The 24,126-nt window shown below is 48.1% G+C and overlaps 1 protein-coding gene across 1 annotated transcript; it reads left to right on the top strand.

Moving 5' to 3' along the window:
* Positions 1–1,406: 1,406 nt before the first annotated feature.
* Positions 1,407–23,601, top strand: LOC120662515. The gene is made up of 2 exons (XM_039941648.1): positions 1,407–1,536; positions 22,919–23,601. Exons 1-2 carry the CDS (start codon positions 1,407–1,409, stop codon positions 23,599–23,601), a joined length of 813 nt encoding a protein of 270 aa, XP_039797582.1.
* Positions 23,602–24,126: the final 525 nt, after the last annotated feature.

Genomic DNA, 24,126 nt, shown 5'->3' with positions numbered 1-24,126 from the left:
TGGCCAACAGCACTGCGCAATGCGGAAGAAATCGTCCGAGCATGCAAAGGCTGCCAATTCTACGCAAAACAAACCCACCTGCCAGCTCAAGCCCTTAAGACCATTCCCATAACATGGCCATTTGCTGTATGGGGTCTAGACATGGTCGGGCCACTCAAAAAGGCACCAGGAGGGTTCACCCACCTACTTGTCGCAATCGACAAGTTCACAAAATGGATAGAGGCAAAACCGATAATCACAATCGACTTTAAGGAGGCCGTAAAGTTCTTCCTGGACATCGTTTATAGATTCGGCGTGCCCAACTCCATCATCACCGACAACGGGACCAACTTCACAGGTCATTACTTCTAAGAGTTCGCGAAAGGATATGGGATCCGGATCGACTGGGCATCGGTCGAACACCCGCGCACAAATGGGAAAGTAGAAAGAGCTCACGGCCTAATCCTCCAAGGGCTCAAACCGCGCATTTTTGACATGCTCAAAAAATCCGTGGGTCGCTGGGTGGAAGAGCTGCCGGTAGTGCTCTGGAGCTTGCGAAACACACCTAACCGGTCCACAGGCCATGCTGCCTTCCGATCTGGACTACGGTGCGCCAAGAGTCAAAGCCTTTGACCCAGAAACGGCAGCCGAAGCCCAGAGGGACGCCATGGTAGTCTTAGAGGAAGCAAGGCTAGCAATGCTACACCGATCAGCCCGTTACCAACTGTAACACCCTAATTTAAATTTTAGCTTTTATAATAAATTTAATTGGCTTTATTTAAATTTCTAAGGTTTATTATGCCTAGCCCTACATTTAATTTAATTTTCTTTCACAAGTAATTAAATTTTTTCTTGGTTTAAACTTGTTTATGCATTAATGCTGGTGGATAAGTTTTATTTGGTTGAGTGCATAGGAGTTTGAATTCAAATAGATTTGAGTGAAGTTTGGAAAAGAAATAGAAAAGGAGAAAGGGAAACATGAAATCAGAAACCCAACCCAACCTGCGAGCCGGCCCAACCCAGGCAGCCCAGCAGACCCAGTCCATGCCTCCTTTCCCGCGGCCCGATCTTTCTCCCCCTCGGCCTGTTCTGCACCCGTTCAGCCCAGCTCTTCCCCGGCCCGACCTCCTCAGCCCCGCGTGCAGCCCAGCTCGCCCTCAGCCCCCGCGCGCTCGCTGTCCCCGCTCTGTGTCGCTGCCACAGCAGGCCCGCGCATCAGCTCCCCCGTCTACCTCGTGCAACGACCGCCCAGCATCACCGCCGAGATCCCCGGCGAGCCTTCCATCTTGGGCATGCATGCCTAGGATCCTCCGCCCGTTAAATAGGATCCCCGGCCCCCTGCATCGCACCTCGCCACCGCAGACGCCCCAAACCCTAGCTTGCCAGCGCCCGCCGCGCAGACCTCCCTGCGCTGCCACAGACCGGCCATGACACCGCTTCCCGGGCCCTGCCAAGCACCACAGGAGCCCCGCCTCGACGTCAGAGACCTCACCAAGCTTCTGGTGATCGAGCGCAGCCTCCACAGCGCCGGAATTTCCCCCGACACCGCCGCCACTGGTGAGCTCGATTCCGAGTGATTCCACGTCGCCGGCGATCCTCCAGCCACGCTGACCCCTGTACACCTCCACAGGCACCGCACGGACCTCCCTGGTGGATCAGCCGGCCCGGAGCACCCCTGCTTCGACCTCCTCCGCGAGCTCCGCCACGACCCGCCGCCCAGACCTCGCCGTTGACCCCTCTGCACCAGCTCTCCTTCCGTTTCCAGGGCTTGGTGAGCATCCCCACGACCTCCCTCTTCTTTTGCGGTAGTTGTTGAGGCCCGTAGGTTGTTCTAGAGGCCAGAACACCCACGCCGGCGCTCCGCCGCCGCCGCGCCATGGTCGACCCACCGCTCTGCTGTGCCGTAGCCCGTGCTAGGCCTCGGTGTAGTTTAGCCGTGTTGAGTAGATACTGCCAGTGCCAAAAAAACCTGAGCCAAACGGGGCCGGAATCGCGTTAACACGGTACGCCGGCGAACCCGAGCCGCTTGTCACTGCCGGTCGTCCGCTCCGGCCGATGCAGCCCCTTCCTGAGCGCCTAGGTGGTTTACGCATGCCACTGGCGTGCTCCCTGGCCAAACCGCAGCTCGATTCGACCACGGGGACGCCAGTTCGGCGAACTCCGGTGAGTCCCCGGTGAAGCGCCGCCTCGGGAACCCAGCTTCGGTGACCTGCGCTGTTCCCTCGCGTTCGCAACACACGCTTGCCATCCGATCTGCGTGAACGTCCCAGATTAGATCTAGGATCCATCAAACCCTGGCCCTCAGATCTCGATCCAACGGATCAGATCCGCGCGTACCGGTTCGACCTGGCCTTTTTGTTAAAGAGCCCCTGGACTTTTCGGGAATTAACCTGCGGTCCACTGCAGTTCAAAAATAATTCCAGACCCGCCGTCCAGCCCCTGTCTTTTTGCACGTTAGACGCTAGATATAAGGTTTAATTACATTTTAGTCCCTAGTTTTTGCGCAGAAGCCCCTGGAACCTTAGTTATCTCGCAGTTTAGTCCTTAAACCTTGTTTTAGCCCTAGATTTCGCGTTCTAGCTCCGTTTTAGGTGTTCTTTATGTCCACGCGATCGTTGTAATGCGTAGAATAGTTTTAGCCTAGTTTTGTTTGCTGTTTTTATGTAATGATGTATTGTTTCTTAGAGTTTGCTTTTGTTTGCATGTGTATATGCTGGACTTGTTTTGGCGTTGCGATCGTGAGTAGACGTTGATCAGTCAGAGGAGTACCAGGAGCCAGCTTCCGCGGGACACTTTGAGCAGCAGGAGCAGTTTGAGGAAGGCAAGTATAACATGAACATCCTATCACCTTTAAATACCATTTCATACTGCATTTTAATACTGTATGCCTATAAGGACTTTCCTAGCCACTTTATATCCTTTATATATATATATATATCCTTTGGGTTGCATTTTGGTTAGTTGTGCTAGGTGCCGCGCTATAACACACTTGGTCCTTTTTAATTTGATTAATGGTATATGCAACTTAATTCTGAGAGTGGCCCTCTGTGCTGTGTGCTTGAGTGGCTGACGTCTCGTTAAAACTTGTTTTTTTATAGAAACATGGTTTAGGGGGCCAGCACGGTGCTTAGTGCTTGCTTGGCCACTCTCCCTAAGGACCGGTTCATAGAGCGACAACCTGGGACAATAGCGCTACCACAAGACTGGAATGGGATGGTCTTGGCTTACTAATTAGGTCTTCTTGGTTTGGAGTAACTTAACTGCGGTGCAAGGGTGGTAAGATTCTATGGCCCTCGTACTGAGTGGCCTCGTCTGTATTGTGTGCTTGACACCCACTATACCTGCTCCATAGCTGCTAATCCAGTACCCTTCGCTGTTACGCCTTACCAACGAGATTCTTTGTAATGTCCTCGTAGTGTGTTTGCTAGTCATCTCACCTAAGGAAGTGTGACGAACAACTAGTGTAACTCACGACTTGTGGGTAAAGATGTGCAACCTCTACTGAGTGTAAAATTGGTATTCTAGCCGTGCTCACGGTTATGAGCGGCCCAGATCCTCCTTTTGATTAGTGGGGTTATCTCCTTTTGATTAAGGTGGTTTCCTGTGTGGTTTGGATTGGTTTCGTTCTCAGTAGCTTCATAATTAATTTTGATTAATTACTATGTAACTGGGTTATGGTAATTTCATCAACTTGTAGTAAATAGCTCTAATAAAACTTTGCCAAGACTTAAAAGTTAATGCAGTTGAGTCAGCCAACCTTAGAGCCTCATAGTTTGTGTTATACTTGTTGAGTACAAGTTGTGTACTCACTCTTGCCTACTCTACTCTTTTCCTCTTGTTCTCTTTGGGGATAACCTACTGCTGCCCAGTTCCCGGCGACGCGGAGGAGTTCACGCAGAGCTATCAGGAGTACGAGGACTTCTAGGCGGTCGTCTCCCAGTCGACGTCCCTATGGCGCCCTGCTCAGTTTCGTACATATTTTACGCTTCCGCATACTCTATATCAGACATTTATCATTAATGTAATAAATAACATTCGTATTACGCTTTATTATATATTTTTACGTGGTATGTGCTGTGATATATTGTTTATTCTACTGTATATACGTGTGACTTGATCCTGGCACGTATATGATTGCTCGGTTTATGTCCTTTTGTAAACTGGGTGTTATAGAGTGGTATTAGAGCCATATCGATTGTAGGACAAAAGCCTACATAGAACTGGTCGAGTTTTAGGTCTTTTTCTCTCTAGCCTTGTCTGCTAAAAACTATTTTGCTATTATATTCCTTGAATTCTAAGATTTTTACTCGTCTTGCCTTGATTTTTCTCTATAGAATTAGTTTCCGTAGATTTTGGCCTGAAGTAAGTTGACCGACCATCATAGGAGTAAGCTAAATGACATTTTATAATAGCACGATAGAACGTTCTACGACGTGTTGTGTTAGTCGAGTGCTGTGTTAAACTCGACTAAAGTATGAAATTTTGAATGCTTGTTATTATGCAAATGTTTGATTTCGATCTTTGGTTGATTGCATAGCTTAGTAGTTAAATTTGCTTAATGACATTCAGCTCTTAAAGTTAAAGTTTAATTAATTAATAAAATGAGTTAGATCGTTGGGGTTAAAACCATGCACTCTATCCTGTCTACTTTATCCTGCCTAAGTTTTCTTGCAGAAAGATATCATATCCGTCTGAAATTATTTCCGTAATATCTTTGCTCATGAATCTTTTTTTGAAATCAGATGGTGAACACCAGGCGCACCAGTTCTAGCCAGCAGCAGGGGCAGAACAACTAGGGTTTTGACCAGCCGTTGCCGATGCCTCCACCCTTGACTCCGTAGCAGTTCTTCCAGCTCCAGATGCAGATGATGGCGACCCTGAACAACACTGTTCAGGCACTGTAGCAGGTTCACGCGCAGCCTCCGCCTCCTCCACCACCGCAGGCTCGCGATAGGCGCGCGGAGTTCCTGAGGGGTCACCCGCCGATGTTCTCCCACATGTCTGACCCACTCCAAGCAGACGACTGGCTTCGCGCAGTGGAGCGCCAGCTAGACATTGCCCAGTGCGATGATCGGGAGCGTGTCCTGTACGCAGCAGGGCAGCTGCGAGGGGAAGCTTTGGACTGGTGGGAGTCCCACAGGATTCAGGACCGCGAGGCTTTCACCTAGATCCAATTCCGGGAGCGGTTCCGCAGCCACCACATCCCAGCCGGCGTAATGAAGACGAAGAAGAAGGAGTTCCTTGCGCTTAAGCAGGTAAACCAAGATATAATTCTTCAGCATTTTCTTTTGAGCTAAGATCTCCCTTGTTCTATCTTTTTGAGACAGGAAAAGCTAAGCTAATCCTTCATCATACATCTTTCTTTTTCACTTCAGGGGACTATGACGGTCACGGAGTACCGTGATCGCTTCCTTCAGCTTGCTCGCTACGCCCCTGCCGAGGTCGCGGATGACCGCGACAAGCAGGAGCACTTCATGGAGGGTCTTGAGGACTACATCCAGTACGCGCTACTCAACCTCCGCTTCGACGACTTTAACCATCTGGTTGATAGCGCACTCAACACGGAGCGCAAGCACCGGGAGATGGAGGATAAGAAGTGGAAGATCACTCCAGTTGCTTCCGGCAGCAACACCCGTCCCCGGTTCCAGCCACCCCAGTAGCAGCAGCAGTACCGGCCACCTCAGTAGTACCAGCAGCGGCTGCAGCAGTACCCGCCACGATAGCAGCAGCAGGCGGGCCAGGGCCAGAGGTTTCCAGCACCTCCGGCTCGTGCCGCTCCACCAGCTCCACTGGCACCTCAGGCTCCACAGCAGGTAGCTCCTCCTGCCGGACAGCAAGCTACAGCACCCCCTCGAGCGTGCTATCACTGCGGCCAGCCGGGGCACTACGCCAACACTTTCCCCCGGAAGGCGCAGGCGGGACAGTAGGGGCGCCCAGTTCGGCCCAGGGCGCCAGCACAGGGCCAGGTAAACCACGTGACGGCCGAGTCAGTGGCCAAGGCTCCTAACGTGGTTATTAGTATGTTCATGGTCAACTCTCACCCCGCTACAGTGCTTTTCGATACCGGTGCTACTCATTCTTTCATTACCAAGTCATTCGCCGAGAAGCATCATATACCAGTTTCTTGTATGAGGACAACTATGGTAGTTACCTCGCCTGGGGGCTAGATACATACATGCTCTATATGCTCCAGAGTTAGTATTATCACAAGGGGTAGAGTTCCGTACTGGTTTGATAGTCATTGACTCCTCGGGAATAGATGTGATTTTGGGCATGGAGACCCTTACCAGATGGGGAGTCCGTATTGATTGTGATCAGCGGAGAATTCACCTGTCAGCATCTGATGGCCAAGAGGTGACAGTTAGTGGTACGGAGAATTCTGGATTTCTTCATCAGATGGAGGCTAGACCCACGGATGGTATTCGCGTGGTATCTGAATTCCCGGATGTCTTTCCGGATGATTTGCCAGGTATGCCGCCTAATCGCGACATTGAGTTTTCTATTGATCTCTTGCCTGGCACAGCTCCTATTGCGAAGCGGCCCTATCGTATGACACCTGTAGAGCATGAGGAAGTTAAGAAGACTATAGATGAGTTGCTAGCCAAGGGCTATATCCACCGCAGCTTTTCTCCTTGGGCTTTTCCGGTGTTGTTAGTGGAGAAGAAGGACGGTTCGAAGAGAATGTGCATTGATCATCGGGATCTGAACGCAGTTACCATCAAGAACAAGCATCCACTGCCCCCATATTGAGGATACCTTTGATCAGCTTCAGGGTGCTTGTGTGTTCTCGAAGATTGATCTGCGTTATGGTTATCATCAGCTGAGGATTCATCCCGAGGATATTCCGAAGACAGCATTCACCTGCAAGTAAGGGCTGTATGAGTACACGGTCATGTCTTTCGGCTTGACTAATGCCCCGGCTTTCTTCATGCATCTGATGAACAAGGTTTTCATGGATTATCTTTATACCTTTGTGGTTATCTTTATTGATGATATCCTGATCTATTCCAAGTCAAAGGCAGAGCATGAAGTTCATCTGAAGCTCGTGTTGTAGAGATTGAGGGAGCATCAGCTGTATGCCAAGTTCAGCAAGTGAGAGTTCTGGATTGACAAAGTTCCTTTCCTCGGTCATATCATCTCCAAGGGAGGCATTGCAGTTGATCCGAGCAAGGTGAAGGATGTGCTCGAGTGGAAGACACCGCAGTCGGTGAAGGAAATTCGATCATTCTTGGGCTTAGCAGGATATTATTGGAGGTTTATTGAGAATTTCTCCCAGATCGCGAAGCCCTTGACTTCTTTGCTAGAGAAGAGTGTGGATTTCATATGGACTGATGAGCGTCAGATGGCCTTTGATGAGTTGAAGAGGTTGACTACGGCGCTAGTCCTTACTCTGCCAGACCAGGGCAAGAGGTTCACAGACTATTGGGATGCTTCGAAGGATGGTCTCGGTTGTGTTCTAATGCAGGAGGGCAGAGTGATTGCTTATGCTTCACGGTAGTTGCGCCGGCATGAGCTGAATTATCCCACTCATGATCTTGAGTTAGCCGCAGTTGTGCATGCCCTGAAGATTTGGGGGCATTACTTATTCGGGCAGCAGTGTGATATCTACACTGATCATAAGAGCCTCAAGTATATTTTCACGCAGAATGAGCTGAATATGCGGCAGAGATGAAGGCTAGAGCTAGTAAAGGATTATGACATGGAGATTCACTATCATCAGGGTAAGGCCAATGTTGTGGCAGACGCTCTGAGTAGGAGGAGCTATGTCAGCATGGCCGTGGCTTTCCAGATGCCTCAGGAGTTATGCGAGGAGTTCGAGAAGTTGAGCTTGGGTTTCATGCATCATACTTCGAGTGCATCATTCGAAGCCGAACCCACCCTTGAGGCATCAGACAGCATCGAAGTCATGATGAGAAGCTTCAGGAGATCCGGGAGTTGCTCAAGAAAGTCAAGGCTCCTCATTTCAGAGAGGATGATCAGGGAACTTTGTGGTACAAGAACAGGATTTGTGTGCCAGAGGGGAATGATCTCAGGAAGTTGATTCTGAGTGAGGCTCATGATACGGCTTACACTATTCATGCGGGCAGTACTAAGATGTACTATGATCTTAAGGAGCGTTTCTGGTGGCCTGGGATGAAGCGTTCAGTCGCCGAGTATGTGGCCATCTGTGACACATGTCGACATGTGAAGGCAGAACATCAAAGGCCAGCTGGTTTGTTGCAGCCGTTGAAGATTCCCGAGTGGAAATGGGAAGAGATCACGATGGATTTCATAGTGGGATTGCCTCGTACTCAGCAGGGGAATAACTCCACCATTTGGGTAGTAGTGGATCGCCTGACGAAGGTCGCTCACTTCATTCCGGTGAAGACTACTTACTCTGGTGCTCGACTGGCAGAGTTGTATATCTCCCGGACAGTATGTCTGCATGGTATTCCTAAGAAGATTATTTCTGACAGAGGATCACAGTTCACTTCACGGTTCTGGGAGCAGCTCCATGATTCACTGGATACGAAGCTGCGTTTCCGTACCGCCTATCATCCTCAGACAGAAGGGCAGACAAGAGAACCAACCAAGTATTGGAGGATATGCTGAGAGCGTGTGCCATTCAGTATGGTACCAGTTGGGATAAGTGCCTGCCGTATGCTGAGTTTTCGTATAACAACAGCTACCAGGCCAGTCTGAAGAAGTCCCCCTTTGAGGCATTGTATGGGCGGAAGTGCAGGACTCCTCTGTATTGGGATCAGATTGGAGAAAAGCAGGTGTTCGGACCTGAGATTATTGAGGATGTAGAGCAGCTGTTACAGGTAGTGCGGGAAAATTTGAGGATCGCACAATCTCGCCAGAAAAGCTATGCGGACGGTCGACGAAGGGACCTAACCTTCAAGGTGAACGATTATGTGTACTTGAAGGTGTCACCAATGTGGGGGATCCGCAGGTTTAATATAAAGGGGAAATTAGCACCAAGGTACATTGGTCCATTCAGAGTGCTGGAGAAGAAAGGCGAGGTTGCTTATCGCCTAGAGTTGCCCACTGATCTCTCTGGAGTACATGATGTCTTCCATATCTCTCAGTTGAGAAAATGTCTGTGAGTACCTGAGGAGCAGGCACCACTGGATGGGTTAGATGTGTAGGCAGATCTGACCTATACTGAGCATCCGGTGAAGATTCTGGAGACATCAGAGAGAGTTACCCGGAACAAGCGCATCAAGATGTGCAGAGTTCAGTGGAGTCATCACAGTGAAGCGGAGGCTACATGGGAGCGAGAAGATGAGCTGAGGAAGACATATCCAGATCTCTTTGCTAGCCAGTCCAGCTGAATCTCGGGGACGAGATTCCTATAAGGGGGTAGGGTTTGTAACACCCTAATTTAAATTTCAGCTTTTATAATAAATTTAATTGGCTTTATTTAAATTTCTAAGGTTTATTATGTTTAGCCCTGCATTTAATTTAATTTTCTTTCACAAGTAATTAAAGTTTTTCTAGGTTTAAACTTGTTTATGCATTCATGCTGGTGCATAAGTTTTTATTTGGTTGAGTGCATAGGAGTTTGAATTCAAATATCTTTTGAATTCAAATAGATTTGAGTGAAGTTTGCAAAAGAAATAGAAAAGGAGAAAGGGAAACAGGAAATCAGAAACCCAACCCAACCCGCGAGCCAGCCCAACCCAGGCAGCCCAGCAGACCTGGTCCAAGCCTCCTTTCCCGCGGCCCGATCTTTCTCCCCATCGGCCTGTTCTGTGCCCGTTTAGCCCAGCTCTTCCTCGGCCCGATCTCCTCAGCCCAGCGTGCGGCCCAGCTCGCCCTCAGCCCGCGCACGCTCGCCGTCCCCGCAGCAGCAACGCTGAGATCCCCGGCGAGCCTTCCATCCTAGGCACGGACGCCTAGGATCCTCCGCCCGTTAAATAGGATCCTCGGGCCCCTTGCGTCGCACCTCACCACCGCAGACGCCCAAAACCCTAGCTTGCCAGTGCCCGCCTAGCCCGCAGCGTAGACCTCCCTGCGCCACCGCAGACCGGCCACACCACTGCCTCCCAGGCCCTGCCAAGCACCGCAGAAGCCCCGCCTCGACGTCAGAGACCTCACCAAACTTCTGGTCATCGAGCGCAGACTCCCTAGCGCTGGAATTTCCCCCGACACCACCGCCGCAGGTGAGCTCGATTCCGAGCGATTCCACGGCGCCGGCGATCCTCCGGCCACGCTGACCCCCTGTACACCTCCACAGGGCCTGCACGGACCTCCTTGGTGGATCAGCCGGCCCAGAGCACACCTGCTTCGACCTCCTCCGCGAGCTCCGCCACAACCCGCCTCCCGGACCTCGCCGTCGACCCCTCTGCACCGACTCTCCTTCCATTTCCAGGGCTTGGTGAGCATCCCCACGACCTCCCTCTTCTTTTGCGCTAGTTGTTGAGGCCGGAACACCCACGCCGGCACTCCGCCACCGCCGCGCCATGGTCGACCCGCCGCTCTGCTGTGCCGTAGCCCGCGCTAGGCCTCGGTGTAGTTTAGCCGTGTTGAATAGATGCTGCCAGTGCCAAAAAAAAAACCCGAGCCAAACAGGGCCGGAATCGCGCTAACGCGGTACGCCGGCGAACCCGAGCCGCCTGTCACCGCCGGCCGTCCGCTCCGGCTGATGCAGCCCTTCGTTAACGCCTAGGTGGTTTACGCATGCCACGGGCGTGCTCCCTGGCCAAACCGCAGCTCGATTCGACCCCGGGGATGCTAGTTCGGCGAACTCCGGCAAGTCCCCGGTGAAGCGCCACCGCGGGAACCCAGCTCCGGCGACCAGCGCTGTTCCCCAGCGCTCGCAACGCACGCGAGCTGTCCGATCTGCGTGAACATCCCAGATTAGATCTAGGATCCATCAAACCCTAGCCTTCAGATCTCGATCCAACGGATCAGATCCGCGCGTACCGGTTCGGCCTGGTTTTTTTGTTAAAGAGCCCCTGGACTTTTCGGGAATTAACCCGCGGTCCACTGCAGTTCAAAAATAATTCCAGATCAGTCCTGTTTTTAGCGTTTAGGCCCCTGAACTTTCCAGTTTTCGAACCCGCCGTCCAGCCCCTGTCTTTTTGCATGTTAGACCCAAGATCTAAGGTTTAATTATGTTTTAGTCCCTAGTTTTTGCGCAGAAGCCCCTGGAACCTTAGTTTTCTCGCAGTTTAGTCCTTAAACCTTGTTTTAGCCCTAGATTTCGCGTTCTAGCTCCGTTTTAGGTGTTCTTTATGTCCACACGATCATTGTAACACGTAGAATAGTTTTAGCCTAGTTTTGTTTGCTGTTTTTTTGTAATGATGTACTGTTTTTTAGAGTTTTCTTTTGTTTGCATGTGTATATGCTGGATTTGTTTTGGCATTGCGATCGTGAGTAGACGTTGATCAGTCGGAGGAGTACCAGGAGCCAGCTTCCGCGGGACACTTTGAGCAGCAGGAGCAGTTTGAGGAAGGCAAGTATAACATGAACATCCTATCACCTTTAAATACCATTTCATACTGCATTTTAAGGACTTGGTGCCGCGCTATAACACACTTGGTCCTTTTTAATTTGATTAATGGTATATGCAACTTAATTCTGAGAGTGGCCCTCTGTGCTGTGTGCATGAGTGGCTCACGTCTCATTAAAACTTGTTTTTTATAGAAACATGGTTTAGGGGGCTAGCATGGTGCTTAGTGCTTGGTTGGCCACTCTCCCTAAGGACCGGTTCATAGAGCGACAACCTGGGACAATAGCGCTACCACAAGACTGGAATGGGATGGTCTTGTCTTACTAATTAGGTCTTTTTGGTTTGGAGTAACTTAACTGCGGGGCAAGGGTGGTAAGCTTATATGGCCCTTGTACTGAGTGGCCTCGTCTGTATTGTGTGCTTGACGCCCACTAGACCTGCTCCATAGTTGCTAATCCAGTACCCTTTGCAGTTATGCCTTACCAACGAGATTCTTTGTAACGGCCTCGTAGTGTGTTTGCTAGTCATCTCACCTAAGGAAGTGTGATGAACAACTAGTGTAACTCATGACTTGTGGGTAAAGATGTGCAACCTCTGCTGAGTGTAAAACTGGTATACTAGCCGTGCTCATGGTTATGAGCGGCCCAGATTGTCCTTTTGATTAGTGGGGTTATATCCTTTTGATTAAGGTGGTTCCCCGGGTGGTTTGGTTTGGTTTGGTTCTCAGTAGCTTCATAATTAATTTTGATTAATTACTATGTAACTGGGTTATGGTAATTTCATCAACTTGTAGTAAATAGCTCTAATAAAACTTTGCCAAGACTTAAAAGCTAATGCAGTTGAGTCAGCCAACCTTAGAGCCTCATAGTTTGTGTTATACTTGTTGAGTACAAGTTGTGTATTCACTCTTGCCTACTCTACTCTTTTCCTCTTGTTCTCTTTGGGGATACCCTACTGCTACTCTGTTCCCGGCGACACGGAGTTCACGCAGAGCTACCAGGAGTACGAGGACTTCTAGGCGGTCGTCTCCCAGTCGACGTCCCTATGGCGCCCTGCTCAGTTTTGTACATGTTTTACGTTTCCGCATACTCTGTATCAGATATTTTTCATTAATGTAATAAATAACATTTGTATTACACTTTATTATATCTTTTTACGTGGTATGTGCTGTGAAATATTGTTCATTCTGTTGTATATACATGTGACTTGATCCTGGCACGTATATGATTGCTCGGTTTATGTCCTTTTGTAAACCGGGTGTTACACCAACAAACTTTACGCAGGTACCACGAGAGGCACATACAGGAGAGGACGATGCAGGTCGGAGATCTGGTCCTGCGATGGGTCTTGTCGACGAAGGACAAGCACAAGCTCTCGCCGCTATGGGAAGGACCTTACAGCATTGCAGAGGTGATACGGCCCGGCACCTATAAGCTAAAAGACTCCGACGGTAACATTCTAACCAACTCTTGGAACATAGAACAGTTACGGCATTTCTTCCCGTAAGAAGCACTAGAGGCTCAGTCCAAGTGCCCCGACCCGGCCACTCCCGGCTCGGAGCACTCGGGAGCCTGACACCTGTCGATTTTTTCGCCCCGCACAACATAGTGCACTCACCCGGCATCCCGACCCGGGCACTTCCGGCCCGGAATCACTCGGGGGCCAGACACCTATAATTTTTACCTACCTACAACACACAAGCTCTCTAGGTTCTAGTGCCCCGACCCATCCACGTTTGGCTCGGAGCGCTATGGGGCCAGACCATGGTCTTCGACCATTCTACTTTCTGTTGTTTTTCGCCTCTACGGCCCCTCGCCCTGAGCACTCTCAGGCCAATGCGCTCAGGGGCCTCACTAGGGACGGACTGCGCAGCATGCGCACACCGGTCTCTTTCTGTAGTCACACGACACACAACTCTTTCTACTAATTCGCATGTTTTCCATCCTACTCAAGCGTTTTTTCCGAACTATCCGATCAATCGGATCCGTGTAACGATCTACGGCGACTAGCGAATGATGCCTCTGGGCTAGCTCCCGGCTATACATCGCAGCCTACGATCTGCACACAATTCCGAAAGAAAGGAGTGTAGAGGGCCAAAAACATTCATGAGCAAGCGGAAAAGAGAACAATAGACTTCTTTTAGGAAAAATAGAAATTTACTTTGACCACGAAGCACAAGATACCCTTTCCCTCACTAGCAATCCCACATAAAACGAGAACTAATATATCATTTATTTTTGCAACAATGGATCCACACTCGAGTAAGGAGCGGCAGACCCGCCGGTTGACGACGCATCCGCCATGGCTCCGGCGCTCCCACCGCTCACATCCAACTCCTGCTCTGCACGCCGGAATCTCCTCACCACCGCAAAGGTCAGACCCCATGCAACCTCGCTGGCAATGGGTTCTAGCCTCCTGGCCACCACAAGAACATCGTCGTACGGCTTCCCGGCAGAGAGATCATCCTCAAGACCTGCCAAATCTAGCTCCGGATGTCGTAGCACCACAGCGCTCAATGCAGTCGAAGCCCCGTGGTAAGCTGCTATAGCCGTCAACGCGGCCAGCTCCTTGGGAACCCTCCGAAGATCATCCTGCAGAGGACTCGAAGGCGAGGAGCCAAGGATGCAGGAACAAACCTCCTGGGCTGACGACCACAGTCGATCAAAATCGCGGCGCAGGGTCTGGTTCAGAGTAGTCATTTCTGAAAGAAACATCACCACACCAAAGGCCCTCACCTAACTGAACCCCGTCTTGAATGCCGATGGGGGCGGCGCCAGCTCGCCAAGCAACCGCCGTGCCACTCGGGGCACGATCGCCGCACGACCCACCAATGGGAGGTGGCCCCAAGCAGAGGGGAAAACGAGGAGACCACGGCATGGTGATGAGACACGACGACTGGCCTCGGGATTCCACAGCACTAACGCTCCCGCCGGCAACCAAGACGGGCGAGACCCCGTCACTCCATCGCTGGCGCACGCCGAAAGTAGAGAGCGCGGGCAGGTGGATGGAACGCCCCGGTTAGGGGTCATCAAGACCGGGTTCAGCGGCTCCGCAATTATTAAAATCACAGAGCCACTCGGGGGCCTCTGACGGTGGTGTAAACCCGGGATCCCTGACGGGCCTGACTCGTATGAAGGGAAGCCCAGCAGATTCACTGGGCCGAGAATGGGATGGCCCACTAACCCACGCGGGGAGTTGCCTTCGCTCCTAAGCCAACGAACCCGGGAGCCCGACCTACCGGGACACGTGGCAGCCCCCCGACCTAGCGCTCTGGGTCGAAGCCATGCCGGATGACCCGGGGCGTGCGCTCCAAGGATGCCGCTCCCCCTAATAGGCATGTCGGCCAAGACAGGCCACGTGTAGGCTCCGCGGCGCCAGCTCTCCTTATCTTGCGGCACAGGCATAGGCTACTGGACCCCCTGACAAAGGGACAGCGCCGCCCGCGCGGGCCCCGCGACACTACAGGAGGGGGCATCGACGGACATCGCCTCCCCTACGGTAATGATGGTTGCCTCTGTGCACCGCCTCATTATGCCAGCGAGCGTGACCGGATGCCCCTGGCCTAACCTCGGTAATGCCCCCCTCACCGGGTGTGCCGCCCCATTGGCAGAAGCTACGCAAGGGAGACGTGAGGTAGCCCTGCAGATAGGGAACGTAGGCCCAGACGGACAAGACCGGAGGTGACCCCCGAACGATCATCCAAGTGATCGGGCCGCCCTGACTGAGTCAGGATGGGACAACACTAGGGCAACCCATTGCCCAAGAAGATCGCCAGGATCATCCTTTGCCCAAGAAGATCGCCAAGATCAAGCCTGCCCATTCCCGACCAACCGGGTGGGCCCCGACGACTGACAAGAACGAAGGACACCCCGACGGTGCCAAGACACAGCGCTAGATATATGTAAATGGGGGCCCCACCTTGAACTATAAAAGGAAAATCCCCCCACGTAGGAAAGGGTTGGACTCCTAGAGGTTCGACACTGCTTGACCAGCTTGTAAGCTCCCCTCTGAACTTTGAGCACCCGGGCTCGAGAGCAATAGAGCAAGAACACCACCCCCCATACTAGACATAGGGCACATTCGGCCTGAACCAGTCTAAATCCTCGAGTCTGCATGCTATACCATATCCGATCAAGCACACATCAAACGAGCAATCGAGTAGTTTAGTAGTCGCACATTTCCCGCAGCGACACCTCAGTAGTTGGAAAGGAAAAAACATGTCAACTGGAGATCGTTTAACTTTAATCAATTTTGTTCTTTGTAGTCTACCAATGTGTATGTCTATATGATGTCCTTCATTAAGATCGCAAAAGGGTCATAAAATAGTTGGATTACTGTGATGAACATAAAAGAAAATACAATTTAGCCAAATGGAATATCATATGCCAACCAAAGGAAAAAGGTGGCCTAGGCCTACATAATCTTGAGTTAAAGAACACAGTCCTACTTAGTAAATGATAGTACCGACTGTTAAAAAGACAGATAGCACATGACAGCAGATTCTACGCAACAAGTATCTTGTGACCAAACCTTTAGTTCCCTTCTAGTGGAAAAGCGGAGACTCTCATTTCTTGGTAAGCTTGATGAATACCTTTAGTATGTGGCAAGAATGAGTTTTTAACTTTCCAACCACCCTTGAGCCATCATCACTTATGTATCTTGCTAGGTTAGCCGCATATCCATCAGGAAACTTGATACCTTTTAGAAAATTGCAAAACTCGACTTTCTGATCCTTCCCCAACACATATGGAGCAGGTGGAGCCCTGCAGACTGAGTTGCCATCCTCTTGTAAGTGCAATTCATGTCTTATGCCCATATCATACAAATCTAGCCTTGCATTCTATGCGTCCTTAGTTTTGCCTAGTATATTGAGTAATGTGCCAAGAATATTTTCACATATATTCTTCTCTATGTGCATCACATCGAGATTATGTGGAAGCTTCAAATGTTTCCAATATGGCAATCTCCACAACCCAGCTTTGCGGCTATATATCTTTGGACCGTCACTGCTCTTCCTTTTATTTCCAGTAATGTCAGGCTGCTTCCCTGTCCTGACATCTTTCACCTTCTCTAGCTCCTGTTCGACCTCATCCACAGTAAACTTGCCAGGCGCACCTTTCTTTTCACGCTTACCATCGAAAGCCAAGCTGTTCTGCCATTGATGTGACGTTGGAAGGTAATGATGATGTCCAATGTAGCATATATTGCTCCATATACGCCGAGACAACGGATCCTTGTCGCAATGAATACATGCATAATAACCTTTTGTTGTTCGCCTAGATAACGTGCCTAGCGCTGGATAATCATGTATACACCACAGCACAGCGACACGAAGGTCGAACTTCTTCCCAGTACATGCATCGTAGGTCTTGACACCCTTCCATAAATTGAGCAGTTCTTCGATTAGGGGCTCAAGGAACAAATCAAAATCCTTTCCTGGAGATTTTGGACCTGGGATCAGTAAACACATAAAGCAGTTTGCAGGATTCACACATTCCCATGGTGGGAGATTCAGCGGTGTTAGAAGCACTGGCCACATACTATACTAGGTACTCATGTTGCCAAATGGATTGAATCCATCGGTAGCTAAGGCAAGCCTCAGGTTCCTCAGATCATCTGCAAAAGACGGTTCCCTCCTATCGAATGCCTTCCATGCTTCCCCATCAGCTGGATGGCTCATCACATTTTCAACTGGCTTCCTCACTTTCTTGTGCCATTGTGTTTCCTCAGAAGTGCGTTTTGAAGCATAAATTCTTTTCAACCTAGGCAAGAGTGGGAAATGCCTCAAAACCTTATGTGGAACCCGCTTCGTCCCAGATTCATCTTTCCATCTAGACTCCTTGCATACTGGGCACACATTCAATTCAGCATTTTTCTTCCGGAACAACACACAATTGTTCTTGCACACATGGATGTTCTCATATGCAAGCCCCAATTCTTTAAGATATTTCTTGGCCTCATCATATGATTTTGGCAACTCATCAACTTCATCATTGCGGTAAATCCTGTATTGCTGATTCGATAACGAGACTTCATATACAACATCCTGACCATAAAAGAAAATTTTGAATGCCTAGAACCCGGGCTAAGCAACTTCTTCGCATCTTCAAGAACACGTCCAAAACTTGGCTTTTCTCCATCAGCCTCTGCCGCTGTATATAGTTCACCTATCATCTCTGGTACTCCATGATCATCATCGTTAACATCATCATCCACATCCACATGTATGCCAAAGTCATGATCATGTCCTTCGACCTCCTGATGTATTCCCTCATCAACTACAGCATCTGCCGGCTCCCCATGATGAGTCCACCTGGTGTATGTAGCTGACATTCCATAAATGTGTACATAGGTTTCTACTTCAGTCTGAGGTCGTATAACATGATTAAGACAATGGACACACGGACAATGAATGGGTGCGTCTTCGGGGTATCTATCGCTGACAAATTTCATGAACTCTTCAACTCCTTTCACATATGCAGTTGAGAATTGTTTCCCAAAAATCCAACTTCTGTCCATCTGTTTTCACAAAAAATTAACATTAACACTGCTATGTCGTCTGTTCCATAAGCAAATTGAACTAATGCAAAAATTCAAAATGAAATTAAATCAAACCTTGCAGTCTGCCCGCGCCAGCGCTGCTTTTCTGCGATCGACGCTGCTGTGCTGTCGATACGCGTCCCAGGCGCTGCTCTCCCCAGGCGCTGCTCTCCCCACGCCAGGCGTCCCAGGCGCTGCTCTCCCCAGGTGCTGCTCTGCCCTCGCCACACTCGGTGCAGACGCGACGCAGGTGCCGATTACGTAGTGGGACGCCTGTGCCGCCGCGTCGTTGTCGTGATCAATATTTAGGTTTAGGTGGCCGATGCGTCGTGCGATCAAATGTTTAGGGGGCCATCACCTCTGATCCATTCAATTAATGGCCCTGCTAACAAATATAATGTTGCAAACTTACAAATAAAAAAAATATAACCTTACTAACAAAGCCGACTTACCCCAGTGGTAACGCACCCACCTGTGCACCGTCTGGTCGTGGGTTCGAACTCGCGATGGAGCAATTTTTTGCCTGCGCGAATAAACCAGCGCGCCGCTGCTGCTCTGATCTGGGCTTGACCAGCTCGTTTTATGACAATATTGGGCCTCTTCGTTGATGGGCCCGGCCATCTAGCGCAGACGCGCGCTGCTCTGATCTGGTGCGGGCCGCTTCCCACTGATTGGCCCAGCTATCACCCCGGCCTGCTTTGTGTGCAGCAAACGTTCGTCAACTGTTGCTCAAAAAAAGGCCGACGTTGTCAAATGCCAAGCTGTGTGGAGCGGGACCACGACTACTAATACTAATCTGTGACGAATATGTTTAGTCATTACGTGGGCGAAACGAGTCAAACTAGCTATGACGGTATTAAATCTAATCTGTGACGAATATGATTCATCACTACAATGCAACTCACGATCAACACGATCAATGACGATTTGCTTGTGTTGTTCTATGACGTTACTTTCTTTTTCGTCACTAATTTTCATGTCAATTCTTTGTCACTTGTAAATTGTGACGAATACGAAAATTTTGTCACAGAAAACATCTATTATGTGACGACAGCAACCAGCATCACGAGAAAATCGTCACAAATGATCACATCCCTACTAGTGACGGGACTTTCATTGATTTGGAACTATCATGATTAAGGACAGGTCACATGTAAGATTTTGAGAAGATATCGGGTTAAGAAATACACCAATAAGAGAACAATATCTATAGCTTTACAACATTGCTGAGGGAAATAGGATACGATGGAAGCAGTACTTAGTGCGAGTCCACCTAAGTATCCTAGTAGAGGGATTTTTTTGGCGACATGTTAGTGATGTGGAATAATTTTCTTTTACATCTTACAACTGTCATTTTATGTTAGGAGGAGAATGAATTTATTTGGACATTAGGTCAAAAGGGCGAATTTTTAGTAAGATCACATTTTCTTAGTCTGAGTCATCAGAACATCCCCAATACTAACAAGCACCATTGGAAACTAAAAACCCCTCTTGAGATCCAAGTTTTCCTTTGGTACCTTCAAAAAGATGTTATTCTAACAAAAGATAATTTGGCCAAATTGAACTGGCAAGGTAACGAGCAGTGTTGTTTCTGTCATGATAATGAAACGATATAACATCTGTTTTTGATTGTCAGTTCGCTCATCTAGGTTGGGATACAGCTTATGCAGCTTGGGGACTTCCTAGACCCACAGTGCGGATGATATCTTTGGGCATTGGCTAGTGGAACTCAGTCGGACTTGAAACCTTTGATCCTTTGATCTTTGTGGCTATGTAGAAATGCATTTATATTTGAAAACAAACACTCTTCTTTTTTGCAAGTTATATTTTTAACTACGCATTGGCTATGTACTTGGATTGTCCTGTAGAAGTCTTCTTCCCAGGAGGTAGTTGTAGCGATTTCTCAGTATTTGGTGCAGGTGGCGATCTAATCTTCGGATGGATAGTCATTAGTGTGCCTTGAACTTTTTGTTGGTCGTTTGCATTAGGTTGTGTGCCTTCTGGCTGGGGGGAGAGATTTCAGAATGTTGTATCACCTTGTAACAGTCTTGAAATTAATAAAGCTTCCCGTATCAAAAATAAATAAAAAAACTGATCTCAACCCAACCCCACCCTAAACTAATAAACTTGTGTGCCCAACATAACCCTACCCAATAATTAATATCTCAACTCTAACCAACACAAGCCTACATACCATGTTACTTTTCGCGACTTCAGTACAACACTACATATTCTGTAACTGTAAGCACATCATGGCAACTAGTGTCACTTTGCCGGATTGACAATAAAAATTCCACCGTCTCTGTAAGGCATTACTAGGGCACTTCCAGTTTCACTTTCTAGTGCTAATCAACTATAAAACTAGGTATAAATTTAACCCTCCAACTTAAAAAAAAAATCGTTTACTTAGCTCCCTTATTTGCTTTTGCGTAGCGGTTTTAGCCACACGGTGTACTGAGCTGGACAGAAACACGGAGTGAACCTGTTGATATGTGGAGCTCGCATATAATTAATTACATTATAGCTTGGGCATGATGTCAGCAAGCCACAGAATATATAGCGTCTAATGTGTTTGAATGTAGCATGCCGTAGTGTTCTCCAAATCCAACGAAAAGGAAAAATAACGGTGCACCTGTGGTCTGACCGAGCTGCTGAGGTGCACTTGGATAGCACAAATTCGCTAACAAAGCATGTGTACAGAAGTGATCACCTCAAGTCACTATACTCACTGGTCAGAGATGTGACGACTCCTGTTTGGTTTGTTCCATAGCATAGCATAAGTAGCACAAACTTTGACCAATAATTAAAAATATTAAATAAAAATAGTTTATAAAACTAACTTCACAACCCCTGCGCTATTTCGCGAGATGAATCTAACGAGGTCTTTGACCGCACGATTAGAGTATGGCTACTGTAGCATCACTATAGCAGATCATCGATTAATTACTGTCATTAGATTTATCGCACAAAGTTACACCCATTTCTAAAAATATTTTGCAAATAAATTTTATTTAGTACTCAATGCATGAAAGATTCTTTTTTATAGTGCGAGTAGCGCAAGGAAAACAAACAAGGAAGGCCTGTTTGGTTTGTGCAGTAGCACAAGTAGTACAAACTTTGACCAATAATTTGGGGTACTAAATAAGGGAACATATCTGGTGCAAATCACATATTCGTGAAAATCCGTGCAAACCATGGCAAAAGAGTCGTCTAAATTCACCAAAAAAATAACACATGTAGATGATATGATGATATACAATCTTAAAATATCTTATCCAAACTCAACTTCGTTTGTGAGATATAAAAACAACAAATTTCAAGCCAAAAAACTGTCCAAATGATTTGTTAGAAATTTGTTATTTTTATATCTCACAAACGAAGTCGAGTTTGGTAAAAATATTTTATAAGGTTGTGTATCATCATATCATCTACATTTGTGATTTTTTTGGTGAATTTAGATAATTTTTTTTGCCATGGTTTGCACGGTTTTTCACAAAGGTTATAGTTTGCACCAGATACGATCCCACTAAATAAAGTTAGTTTACAAAACTAACTTCACAACCCCTGCACTACTTCGCGAGATGAATCTAATGAGGTATTTGATCGCATGATTAGAGGTTGGTTACTGTAGCATTACTGTAGCCAATCATCGATTAATTACCGTCATTAGATTCGTCGCGAAAAGTTACACCCATTCGTGACAAGGTTTTGCAAATAAATTTTGTTTAGTACTCCATGCATATAAGATTCTTTTTGTAGCGCGAGTAGCACAAATGAAACAAACAAGGCGGCCCTGTTTGGTTTATCCACGCTACTCACGCTACAAAAAGAATCTTGCATGCATGAAGTACAAAACGAAGTTTATTTGCAAAACCTTAGGGATGCCAGCAAAAATGTGTACTTCTGTCTGCTCATATAGGGTACGGCACGCTGGGGTGGGGGACAGGATAAGATCGACCTCCACGTTTTGTCTAAACATATTCCATCGGTAATTAATGATGTTCCTGACAATACTAAAACATAAGGAATTCTGCAATTAGAGTAGTCCTTTTATATGCATATGGTATAAGGAACAGACTAATCAAGCAAAATGCTTATGTTGCAAAGTCTGAGCTTATGCATGAACACAGAATAAGAAGCAGCTGTACATGAAACATGAACATACATTTGCATTGGCTTCTCTAATACATGTTTTTCTAGTCAAGATTGGTCCTGGTGACCAAGTTAGTTGGGCCAGGAGTACGAGTAAATTGCCCCCTTTCCCACTGGGAGCACATTTTGTGATCTTCCCTTTTCTTTTTGAGAGTGAAAAAGTAGCTAGTGAGCAACCTCCCGGTTGGTTCATTCAAACTAATTAAAGAACTGAATCCCTTTTAATTCTGTATCACATAACAGAAAGCGAAAGCAGTTGCTGAGTGTGTGTGAGAGAGAAGAAAAAGTGGTTCTAGAAGGAGAATATATACTATTTTACAAAGAATAGGAATTTTAGATTTTGCTGGCAAACAGATATCTTTATCATTGATTTTAGTAACAGAATTATCAGAATACTGGAAGAGTGGCTCACTCCATACTAAAATTCAAAAAAGTGAAGGACAAGTGCATACATATTCATCCACCAAAAACTTGTGAGCGTGGCAGTTTGAACACCTAGATAGCATGAACAGCAAAGCTTCCTCGACGGAATACTATACCAATTGTTTGAGATAGCATGTTATATCTAAAAAGTTCATTATTTTTTATCCGAATCCAAATTCACAAATATACGTGCAGGAAGACGAAAAACAACCAAATAATCATTCGCCCGTTCAACTTTGCGCAAACATATATATTGCTCACACATAAACCTCGTATCTCCCTTTTCACGCCCATATACAAAACAATGCAAGTAGCATAAAAAATATACTCCGGATCAAAATAACAATATGCATTGTCCCTGTCCCGCTATATATGAATGACCAGGCCAGCAGTCGAAAGCTACCAACATGAGAATTGGCAAGCTCAACACTCTCATGGAGGACCACCTACTCCACATCCCTCTCTCCAACGATCTCAAGCTCAGAGCTCAGCGCCAGCCACAAACCAAGGTCCTCCTCAAGATCCTCAGGATCAGGCGCCTCGTCCGTGCCTTCGTCTCCAAGCACGTCGTCGGCCGCGTCGCCACGGCGCTGGGTGGCGCCAGGGTGGTGCTCCTCGACCTTCTAAGCAAGAAGGCCGGCGCCGTCGAGCTGACGAGGAAGATCGTCAAGCGGAAGCGGAGGAACAGGAGCAAGGATCCGCCCTGCATTTGCGGCGTCTGTGTCGAAATGCACCTCGACCTGCTCCCGCCATCATCGTCGTCGTGGCCGGAGAGGACGGCTGTCCTGGAGCCGCATGAGGCTGTGTTACACTATTCCTACTATGACCCGACCTGGAACATGGTGATCCCTGCTGAACTGCAGCTGCAACCGATTGCCAGGTATCTTGAGTGGCATGACGAAGAGCGTCAAATAGAAGACGACGATGATGAAGAGGAGGATGCTGATAGTTGCAACGAGATTGACAACCTTGCCGAGAGGTTCATCGCGAGGTGTCATGAGAGGTTCATGCTGGAGAAGCAGGAGTCATACCGGAGGTACCAGGAGATGCTGGCCAGAAGCTTGTAGACAACTCATTTGAGATTATGCATGCATGGCAAGTCGTCGGTATAATTTTTTTTATCAATTCGTAGTACAGAGCTTTTTCTTGGGAAGGATGTCATTTGCAAGAATTGGTGAATGAATTCAGCCTGTTGTTGTCTCCAGTAAAAAGGGATTGTTATAACGACCGGCATTCTTTTTGATATTTTTTTAAACATAGTAGGGAAGCACTATGAGCATTTTTGATAGGCTTGAGTACCGACAAACCTTGAGATTCACGAGATCGAGCACTATGGACGTCTCATTATTATTGATGGCATCGTGTTGACCCGAATCTAGTCAACACACGAATATGCTAGAATGCGTGAAATGTAACGATCGTCACCTGTAGCCCCTTATTAGCGCCGACCAGTCTGACCAGTTGCATAGACCGGTCCGTTCGGTTGCTTTAGAGGCACTGCGAAGACCTAGCATCACTAACCCAGGAAGGATCCCGTCGGTGCTGATGGCACTAGGGTGGTTCTGAGATTGGCAGGCCACTCAGAACACCCT

The sequence above is a fragment of the Panicum virgatum genome, chromosome 2N (genome assembly GCF_016808335.1).
Source record: "Panicum virgatum strain AP13 chromosome 2N, P.virgatum_v5, whole genome shotgun sequence".
Taxonomy (NCBI): Eukaryota; Viridiplantae; Streptophyta; class Magnoliopsida; order Poales; family Poaceae; genus Panicum; species Panicum virgatum.
Note: the sequence above shows the minus strand (reverse complement) of the source record. Positions and strands in the feature narration are given on the sequence as shown.

Excerpts from the sequence above, each read along its gene's own strand:
- LOC120662515 (XM_039941648.1), top strand. The coding sequence starts at position 1,407 with ATGACACCGCTTCCCGGGCCCTGCCAAGCACCACAGGAGCCCCGCCTC. Across the intron at positions 1,537-22,918 it reads CCCCGACACCGCCGCCACTG|GCCAGCAGTCGAAAGCTACC; the intron begins GTGAGCTCGATT and ends ATGAATGACCAG.